General features: G+C 44.9%; 1 protein-coding gene across 1 annotated transcript; it reads right to left on the bottom strand.

The window, feature by feature from the left end:
• Positions 1-278: 278 nt before the first annotated feature.
• On the bottom strand, positions 279-10,054 carry oclna (occludin a). Its single transcript, XM_077586208.1, has 9 exons — positions 8,986-10,054; positions 7,053-7,130; positions 5,360-6,023; positions 4,441-4,608; positions 2,820-2,944; positions 2,339-2,491; positions 2,097-2,268; positions 952-993; positions 279-758 (listed from the first exon to the last, which is right to left on the bottom strand). Exons 2-9 carry the CDS (start codon positions 7,100-7,102, stop codon positions 660-662), a joined length of 1,473 nt encoding a protein of 490 aa, XP_077442334.1. The 5' UTR covers positions 7,103-7,130; positions 8,986-10,054; the 3' UTR covers positions 279-659.
• Between the last annotated feature and the right edge of the window lie 88 nt (positions 10,055-10,142).

The following is a 10,142-nucleotide window of genomic DNA, read 5'->3' as shown; positions in this document are numbered from 1 at the left end:
GAGTCAGCTGAGGAACCGGAAGCAAATTTGTCCATTTAAAATCCTAGCTAATAATTTCCAAAAATAATGTGGACATCTCTACTTATGCCTACTTCAACCTCGGAAAATATCTCTTCACGGCTTTTTACAAGCTGCGTAAGTTGGTAGGTCGTTATGTTACATTTCAATCTCTAAACCAGGTTAGCTTGATTTCCAAATCCACCATCACTAAAATAATTCAACAATCCTATCCAGAAAATGAAAGACTCATAAAAACTGCAATCAAAAAGTAAATAAAGTAACTTTTGGTGGACATTTTATTGTTATTAAAAAACATTGACAAACTAGAGTAAAAGTTAGACAACTTGGTTAAAAAAAATCCCACCTGATACAAATGAATTGAGAAACATTTTAAAATTCATGCAAATTATGAAAACATAACAGTTGATAAAATACAAATAAAAATACCATTTAATGCAAAAGTTGATCGCTAAAAATATTCAAAGTTAGCTTGTTGTGCTTTTTGTAAGCAAAGAGTTCATCGCTTGTAGGAAGAATTGGGCCGTCTGTCACTTTGGATTACGCTTGACAGCCCGTACTCGCTATACAAACATTTGTTGGTGGCACGGCGGGCTGATGATGATGATGTCATACGGTCAGCTGACGCCGCCACGCACGTCTCAGGCTCGGCGGTCGTAGTCGCTGACCATCTTCTTGATGTGGTTGAGTTTGGCCTTCAGATATTTGCTCCGCCTCTTCTTGGCGCGATAGTCCGACGTCTAACAACGCAACAAACGCAGTCATTGTCAAAGTGTGCTGCGACGCGAGCTCCCTCTAGTGGTAAGCCAAAGAATCACTTGATCCAATGTTGACGTCATGTGACGTGGCTTCAAATGTTTTGAATTCAATGTTGTCCGTTTGTGTGCAAACGCTGTTCTGACGCAGACAAAGCAAGGATTGAAATTCACTCACCTTTTTCATGCCCTTGATTCTGTTGTACTCAGCAAGAGCATCCTAGAGGAAAACACAATCATTATTATTATTATTATTATCAGCATATTTACATGTGCTGTCGTTTGACCTGGTGTTTTTCAGCGGCACCTTGAAATTAGCCTAAAATGGCCGCTTCAGAACAAAATCTCCTGTGTCTTTTCAGGTATGGCTTCTTGAGACTTTTTTGTGGGTCCAGTCATGATGGACATGTCGGCCCAATTTCATGTCGCGAAGGCAAACTGGCGTCAAGGGCCGAATTTTCAAAACATTGGAAAGACCGCTGAAAATGACCAAAATTGACACGAAAAGTGCAAATTTGAACTTCCCGTGTCTTCTGAAGGACGGCTCCTTGAGGCTTTTTTGTGCGTCTACTCATGATAGGCACGCCTACCAAAATTCATGTTGATAAGTGAAACTGACTTCAGGGGCTTCATTTTTTTTTTCAATACTGAAAATGGCAAATTGACCGATTGGAACCCAAATTGAAGACTTCCTGTGTCTTTTCAGGCATGGTGTCTTGGGACTTTTTTGTGGGTCCAGTCATGATGGACATGCCTATCAAATTTCATGTTGTGAATTAAAACTGGCTTCAGGGGCTGAATTTTCCAAACATTCAAAAGATGCCTGGCAATGACAACATTTACGCTAAATTGTCAGTTTCGAAACAAAATGGCTGACTTCTTGTGCCATTTCAGGCATGGCTTCCTGAGACTTTTTTGTGGGTCTACTCACGATAAACATGTCTACCAAATTTCACATCTCCAAGGCAAACTGGCTTTGGGGGCGGAATTTTCAAAACATTGGAAAGAAGCCTGGCAGTGACTAAATGACACTAATTTGGCAGTTTTGAAACAAAATGGCTGACTTCCGGTGTGTTTTCAGGCATGGTGTCTTGAGACTTTTTTGTGGGCCTACTCATGATAGACATGTCTACCAAATGTCATGTCTCTAAGTCCAACTGGCTTTAGGGGCTGAATTTTCAAAACATTGGAAAGACGCCTGGCGATGACAAAATTGACAGTAAATTCAGCCATTTTGAAACAAAATGACTTCCTGTGCCATTTCAGACGTGACTTTGGTGATGTTTTTGCAATGGAATGTGGTGAACCGCGTCCGATGCTGACCTGGTACTGCTGACTTCCCTCCCGCAGCTGGTCCAGTTCTCGGTCGGCGTCGCTGAGTTTCTTGTTGACGGCGTCCAGCTCGGCCTGGAGGTCTTTGTACTCGTGGTGGTTGCGGTCGAACTCTCGCTTGTACTCGTTCCGCTCCTGCTCGTTGGCGATGGGCGGGAACTCGCTGAGGAAGACAACTTCGGCATGAAGACGCGAGCACGCCGCGCCGCGCCGCGTTTTCAACGCGCATTCACCTGTAGAAGTCGACGTCGTCGTCATCCAGCTCGTCTCCCGACGAGGCGTAGTCGGCGTCGGGGTCGCCGCGCCTCCTGCTGGCCAAGCTGGGAACTTCCGAGCTGGCCGCGTAAGGGACGCCGTTACGCAGGGGGTGCTCGTCCTCCACCGGCCTGACACACACACACATTTCGGAACAATGAGCCGAAACTCCGCTGAAGGTGGTCTTGAACTTATTCAAGTAAAGGCGAATTAATGAGTACACGCAGAAAGAAAGAAAAAAAGCGATGATAAGTTGGCTCTGCAAGGCTGCCAAATATATAATAATGAGCTCTCAAAAAAAGAAAGACAAAAAAAAAAAAGATCCGAAACTTGTTTTGTTTTGCTGCGTATGAATGAGTCAGCATCGCACGTTTGACCCAATGACATCATCATCATCATCATCATCATCATCATCATCCCGCGCGTGATTGTGTGTGTGTGCGTGTTGCCGTCACTGACGGCGGCGAGTATCCGTAGGCAGGTTTGCCGTAGTCATCGTCGTCCAGGTGACTTCGAGAGCCGCGCAGCTTCTCCGGGTAGTCGGCCATCGGAAGTTCCTCGGCCGGCACCGACACGTTGTTCACCTGAAGAGGGAAATCGGCGTGAAAAAAAAAAGACTTTTCTGCTCAAATCACACCCCCAAAAATCACACAAATATATATTTTTTAAATTCTTACTTGTTCCTGGGAAAAAAATAAAACAAAATGACTTGGAAAAAAACTTTTATTTATTTATTTTAAAAAAGCTTCTAAAAAATGAATGAAGTCTTGCAGATATATTTTTTTATTTTTTCTAAAGCAAAGTCGGCTGCGGCCAGCGCTGGAATGACGAGCGTGTGCGAACCCGTCACGTCAGCTCACGTGACATGAAATCAACTTTCCGAGCGTGCGCCTTTTTTTAAAGGTGTCAAATCATTCTTCTCGTGTGACTGAATTGTCGTCGCCCCCCCCCCCCCCCCCCCCCCCCCGGGAATGTGACATTATGAGAGTGAAACTGTCGACGCCACCACGACGACACGCCTTGAAACCAACACCGGCGGCCATTCAGCCCCCCCCCCCCCCCCTTCACACACGCTGACAGCCACCAAACTGGTCCGACCGCTTCAAATATGTCTTCCCACACACGCACTTGTGCACCACAAGAGTTCTACAAAAACAGTACACGGACATTGGACCTTCCTGACCCGCTGCAACCATCAGAATTACAAATTGTTTTTTTTCCACAAAAACAGGAAGGAAGTTCCATTGTGGTTCTTTTGCTTATTTCAGTAAGCTTTTGTCATTCTTTCCATTGAAAAATATGCGGCGGAACCTTCATTTAAAGGACTAAAATGATGACGGGTCGTTCGTTAAAAGCAAAAGCACTTCTTTTTTTTTTATAATGGCGTGCAGCAATTGCCCTCTGGGGACAAATAAAGTTGTTTTTTTTAAATTTGAATTTGATGAAACCGTTTCCCCTGCCAATATGGCCGCCACACCTGACTATCAATTGCCTTTGACGAGAACGTTGCCCCCTCCAATATGGCTGCCACATAAGATCATTCGTTGTCTTCGATGAGATCGTTGCCCCTGCCAACATGGCCGCCATATTGACTTTTACTTGCGTTTGGTGGGACAGTCGACTTGACCAACAAGTCGGAGTTGAATCAATTGTTGCCGTCGGTCAGAGGTGGCAAACCCAGGACCAGAAAGTAAAACAGCTGCCACAGTTTGGCTTTAACACCAGCTGCTAGCTTAGCGAGCTCCCTAGCTAGCTCCCACGGCGCTCGTTTATTTGCTAGCGAGCATCAAGGGGCTGGATTTGCCACCTCTGCTGTCGGGTGGAAATGTCCAAATATGGGCATATTCTTTTCCCACAAATCGATACGATTGGTCTGTGCTCGCGACGTCTGCTATTTTGACACAATCTTAACCAATGAAAAATGTTGCGCACAAACTCAACCAACCGCGAAACCGCGGCAGCCGCGCAACATTTTGTTGCCTGAAGAATTGAATTCATCTTCAATTTTCAATTTGTGTGTTTGACGGCGCCAAATTGCGCTCATGCTGGGTCCGAGGATTTTGTGTGTGCGCGCGCTCACCCAGGCCTCGACGTCCTGCGGGGGTTCGTCGCCCTCCAGCACTTTGACGCGCTTCCACAGGATGTTGCTCTTGCCAAACTCGCTGATTTTCTTGCGCGTCTTCAGCGCGAACACGAGCATGATGATGAGGGCGGCCGCCACCAGGAAGCCAAACACCACCGCGATGGCCTGCCACACACGCACGCACGCACGCACACACACACGTGAAGGAACGGCAACATGAAGAACGAAGGATGGGCTTGCACAAGTGTGCACACCCTCTCTAAACTGCAAACACGTTAAGTGGAAGACTTGGATGCTAGTGAACATTTTTTAAATCATTAATTTTATATAATAAATAATCATTAATCTATTGATTAATTGGATAAAAAGTGATTTTGTTTTGATTTGGCAGGATTCTCACTTTTATCTTAGTATTATCAGTTTGAAGTCAGAGTTCTGAGAAGTCAGAATTTTCACTTTAAAAATCTGAATTTTGACATTCATGTCAGAATTCTCTAAAATCTAAATTTTTTAAGTCAGAATTCTGAGATTCGATTAAAGATTGAATCTCAGAATTCTGATTTTGTTCTAAAAATTTGGATTTTAGAGAATTGACATTCATTTCAGAAATTCACTTTAAAGTCAGAATTTTGAGATTAAAGTCAGAATTCTCAGAATTTCCAGGTTAAAAATCTGAATTTTGACAAAGTCGGAATTTTCACAGAAGTGAGAATCCTGCCAACCTTTTTTTTCCTTCACTGATCCTACTCTTCTTTCGTATAGTTAATGTGTTAAAAAAAAAAAAAATAATAATCAGAAATTCTAAAAATGAAACATAGCGACGCCTCCAAATGTGAAGAAGATCGGAGCGGTGACGGGAACGCCAATTCCCGCAAGTATGAAATCAGAAGTTGAGGAAGGAGGAGGTTGCGTTCACCTCCTGCGGCTCGACCACGCAATAGTGGTAGAGGTACTGGTTGACGAAGACGCCGGACGTCTGCGGCCGCTGGTACTGCGCGCACAATCCGGTGATCTGGCTGCCGTAAGCCGAGCCCTGCGACTGCGCCATGGGGTTGACGGCCATCAAGTACACGATGGCGGCGATCAGCATCAGCAGCGCCAGAACGGCGCACACCACCACCACCGCCAGGTAGAACTTGCGGCTCTCCGACACGCTCTGGTGAGACACGATGACGATGAAGGCGGCCAGCGTGGCGATGAAGGTGATGGCGGCCATGGCGATGATGAAGCCTTTGGCCGAGCGCGGGTCGTTGTAGTTGCCGCCCAGCCCGCCGTAGCCGTAGCTGTTGCCGGCTCCGTAGGCGCCGCCCCCGAAGGAGCCGAAGTTGCCGCCGCCGCCGCCGTAGCTTCCCGGGTAGCCGGCGCCGTACGAGCCCCCCCCGATGCCGCCGCCGAAGCCCGACAGCGCCCCCTGCGAGTCCCAGGCCAACGTGGAGGCCACGCAGGCGAAGATGGCCACGCACAGCACGACCACGATGATGGCCATGATCTTCAGCACGCCCGGCGGCGACGTCCAGCGGTAGAAGTGCTGGAACTCGTCGTCCGGGTAGTACGAGTACGCCGGCTGCGGGGGCGCGTTGCTGCCGAGGGGGGGACAAAAGCCTTCGTTAGCGCTAAAGGAGGCTCACTGGGGAAAAAAATTGTGATTTGCCGCCATCATCTCGACATCTTGGTGCCGAGGAGCTATTTTGAAGTGAGTTAAGGAGCTTCATTTAGACAAAAGTAATGCTTTGACTCCATTTTGGTGCAAAGGAAATGTGTCATGTTGGGGCTAAGGAGGATTGTTTAGACAAAAGTAGTGCTGTGCCGCTGCCATGGTGCAATAAACTACGCTGACGTGAGCTAAGGAGCTTCATTGAGAAAAGTAGCGCTTTGCCGCCATCATCTCATGGCATCTTGGTGCAGAGGAGCTATTTTGAAGTGAGTTAAGGAGCTTCCTTTAGACAAAAGTAGTACTTTGACTGCAAAGGAATATGTTAATTTTGTGCTAAAGAGGACCGTTTGGATAAAAGTAGTGCTGCGCCGCTGCCGTGGTGCAATAAACTGTGCTGAAGCAAGCCAAGGCGCTCCACTGCGGGGGGAAAAGTAGTGCTTTGGTGCCATCATCTCATGGCATCTTAGTGCCAATGAACTGCATTCAAATCAGTAAAGGTGCTTCGTTAATACAAAAGTAGTGCTTTGACTCCATCTTGGTTCAAAGTAACTGGCCTCAAGTGAGCTAAGGAACTTCACTGAGATAAAAGTAGTGCTCTGGTGCTAGTAAAGTAATGTCAAACATTTACTTGTTTTCTCCCCAAAGTATTTGTCCGTGTGTATAAAAACGAAAAGAAAAAAAACAAGAAGAAAAAAAACACCGTCTAAGGTTTTTCACATTTCACTTTAGCATAAAGCTAGCGGACTGAACACGGCTATTTCTTTAGTTTGAGCATTTTGGTGTTGAAAAACACGAGCTTGCGTTCTTTTGACGGGTCACTGTTACAGTCAACTTCAAGTGGGGGCGACAAATAAACAGCTGGAAGCAAGACTTGAAGAATACTTGTTGGATTTCCTCAAAAGGGATCTTGAACATGTGACAACGTTCGTTAGCAAAGCGGCTAGCTCGGACTTACTAGCCATCCGACTCGTAGGGCGGCGGACTCCCGTTGGGCCTGCTGGACATCGCTGGCGATTCGGCTTCACTTGAGTTTCTGCGCAAAAAAAAAAGAAACCTTTTGAAAACATCTCCACACTTCCAACAGCGGCTCGTTAACACGAGGACAACATTTGCCGTTTCTATCCCATTGTAGCAAAATCAAACTCAACGCTATTCAAAACAATTAGCCAGCGCTATTTTGCCGCGAATGGCTCCGATTGGAACGCCAGAGCATTTAGGCTGTTGTCAAGAAATTGCGTGTACTTAGAATGTGGGACTGGATTCGTGATCAAGACCCGGAGGTAGGATGCGGAATTTCTACTTGTAACTCTCGCGCCATTCACGGCAAAACAGCGCCAAGTGGCGAGTTTACTGTCACGGCGAAATATCCACTTTGAACAAGAAAAGCGACTTTGACAACAGAAAGCAACTCCGTCCCGTTCACAGCCGTGTTGTTGGTGTAAACAACACGTGCACGTCGCTGGGGGACGGAAAAAATGAAGTCATCTCGAAACTCGACTATTTAGCGACTGTTACTACATCGCCACACAACGTTAGCATCTTGCTAACTGTTTTTTTTTTTTTGTATTTATTTAAATGTTTATATAGACTTTATTTTGAAACGTGTGTCAGGTTAACTTCCTATATTATGCCGTGCAGTTAATTTTTTTTTTGCCTCGGACTTCTGGGTTTTACACATCAGCGCCGTTTCCGGCTACTGCTGGCCGCGTTCCAACACTCGGACCCCCACCCTGCGCCCCCCCAACCACGCGCCCCCCCAACCACGCGCCCCCGCCGGCCATCCGAAACGTTTGGGACACCGAGACAGACACGACACACTCGCAAGCGCGGGGCACAACGGCGGAAGCGCTAATATTGGGACGCGGCCCACACGGCGCAAAACGGAAACCAAGTTGATGGGTGAAAACCCGGACGTCGGAAGTCCCGCCTCCTCCGTGGCATGTAGTCCAATGAAATTGCTCAACACGCCAAGAAAACTAAACAAAACATTTTATTAACAAAGTCATAATCCAATGACTGAATCAATTTGTCGATTAAACAAAACAAAAACACACACAAAAAAAAAACATGCCGGGGGAATAAAATGTACAAAAAAATACGGAAATGTTTACACATATTGCAAGTCTTGAGAGAAAAAATGATGGAAACTGCTTGACTTCACAAAGCAAAGCAACGAAAAAAGTTTTCATATGTATGAATTTATACTTATGAATGTCAACTTTCGCCATAATAATGCTAAGATGAATCGTAAAAGTTTCCTTGGGCTTTGACTTCATTCTTTCGAAGCCAAAGACACCAAACAATAAATCTTTCCAAAACACTTTTAGATCTTTCTCAAACCTTTTTAGCTGCGCAAAAATGAAAATGATCAACGTACAAAATGTCCACAATGACGTCATTAAAAATGTCAGTATGGATTCAAATGATTGCAACGACGACACGTACTTTAGTTGAAAAGGACAAAATAAAAACAATACATTTGTGCGCGTGTTACCAGACTTTAAATAAGCTTATTTTGACAACACTCACAATTTAAAAACATTCCCCAAACAACGTAGCTTCAGCAATGCTAACGCAATAGAAGCAGCTTTTTGTTGTTGAAGACTCACAATAATAAGATCATTAAGCATATTTGTGTTCATATTACAATTATTTCTAGTCTACAAATAATTGCTGAAATGCGGCCATAAAACAATATAAACTATTTCAAGCAGTGTCGTCTTTCCATCTGGCGACAACAAGCGCACACTTGCAAGTGTGACGAATTACGGCACAAAAACCGCATACAAAAAAACGAACAAAACCAAAAAAAACGAACAAAAGAAAAAAAACGTGCTTCCAAATCGAAAACAAAATAAGCTGAAGGAAGTTGGACGCAAAACGCTCACCTGACACTTCGTCCACCGCCGGCTTGACGTTTCCTCTCTGTGTGAAAAACACTCACACAAAGTCAGCAACCACACCTTGACGAGGCAGCAGCCTGGCCACGCCCACTCACAGGTATCAATTTACGTGCCAGGGAATGCTGAGTTCACGGGAAAACGGAAACGCCAACCGCTTGTTTTTAGCGTTGAGTGTAGTATGTTTAAAAATACGTTGATTTGGAAAAACCGGAGCAATAAGAAATGACTCGGGCTAATACGGTCATCTCCATGTGAAAAAGCTTTCTTATTTTGTTTTGACCAGAGGATTTTGAAAAACATGCTTTGCCTACAAATGTACGTGTTGGAAATAACAAGGACCATCTCCGGACATCAAGCCTGAGTTGGTATTTCGAAAGCATTCATACTCCAGAGGGTTTAGCAGAAACTATTTTAGCGTAACAGGAATACTATATTTGAACAAGAACTCTTCATAGGGGACGAAAGAGTAGCAAACAACTGATCCAGCCAAAGAATATGATTTGAAAACCAATTTTCTATGAAGGGAGTCGTGTGTTTATAGAGAATGTCCTTGTTATTCCATAGTTGGTAATTGTGTGGTGAAAAATGTTTTTTTTTGTAGATACGAGACCGCGCTAAAAAGGACGGCCCATGAAAGTGAGCCATGAAAGTCGACATCGTCATTGAAAATTAGAAAGAAGTTCAATACACCCATACGAGAAAGAATAATATTCCATATAAAGGTGGGATTTGTAAAAAATAAAAATAAAAAATATATATATATTTCAACCAGTTTAGCTTAAGCGAACGTATTGTGAAAGCACAAAAACGTATTTTCAGATTGGAAAACATCTGCTCCCGTCCAGACATCGGCACCGTTGACATTTTGTTGTTTCAATTGAATTATAACTGTTTTGATTTTAGTCATAACTGTTTTAGATGACTCAGCAAAGCTTGAGGCGTGTAATCATGTGACCAAACGTTTGAAGATTCTTCCTGCCTCTCATCTCACGTAATCAAGCAGCTGTCGGGTCTGGCTTGCATCGTTTACATATCGATCGGCCATCTGTGAGCGTTTGAGACGGAGAGGCGCCACGGACGAGGGGGGGGGGGGGCAGCAGAGGGAGGAAGAGCAAGGGGAGGGGCTTTTTGGAATGCTGGGA

Source organism: Vanacampus margaritifer, chromosome 14 (genome assembly GCF_051991255.1).
Source record: "Vanacampus margaritifer isolate UIUO_Vmar chromosome 14, RoL_Vmar_1.0, whole genome shotgun sequence".
NCBI classification, from domain to species: Eukaryota; Metazoa; Chordata; class Actinopteri; order Syngnathiformes; family Syngnathidae; genus Vanacampus; species Vanacampus margaritifer.
This window is presented reverse-complemented; position numbering and strand designations above follow the sequence as displayed.

What these genes read in the sequence shown, in the direction of transcription:
- oclna (XM_077586208.1), bottom strand. Translation starts at nt 7,102, where the DNA reads ATGTCCAGCAGGCCCAACGGGAGTCCGCCGCCCTACGAGTCGGATGGC. An exon ending in CCCTACGAGTCGGATGGCTA is followed by an intron (nt 6,024 to 7,052) that starts GTAAGTCCGAGC and finishes CCCCCTCGGCAG; the next exon opens with CAACGCGCCCCCGCAGCCGG. An exon ending in GACGACGTCGACTTCTACAG is followed by an intron (nt 2,269 to 2,338) that starts GTGAATGCGCGT and finishes TGTCTTCCTCAG; the next exon opens with CGAGTTCCCGCCCATCGCCA.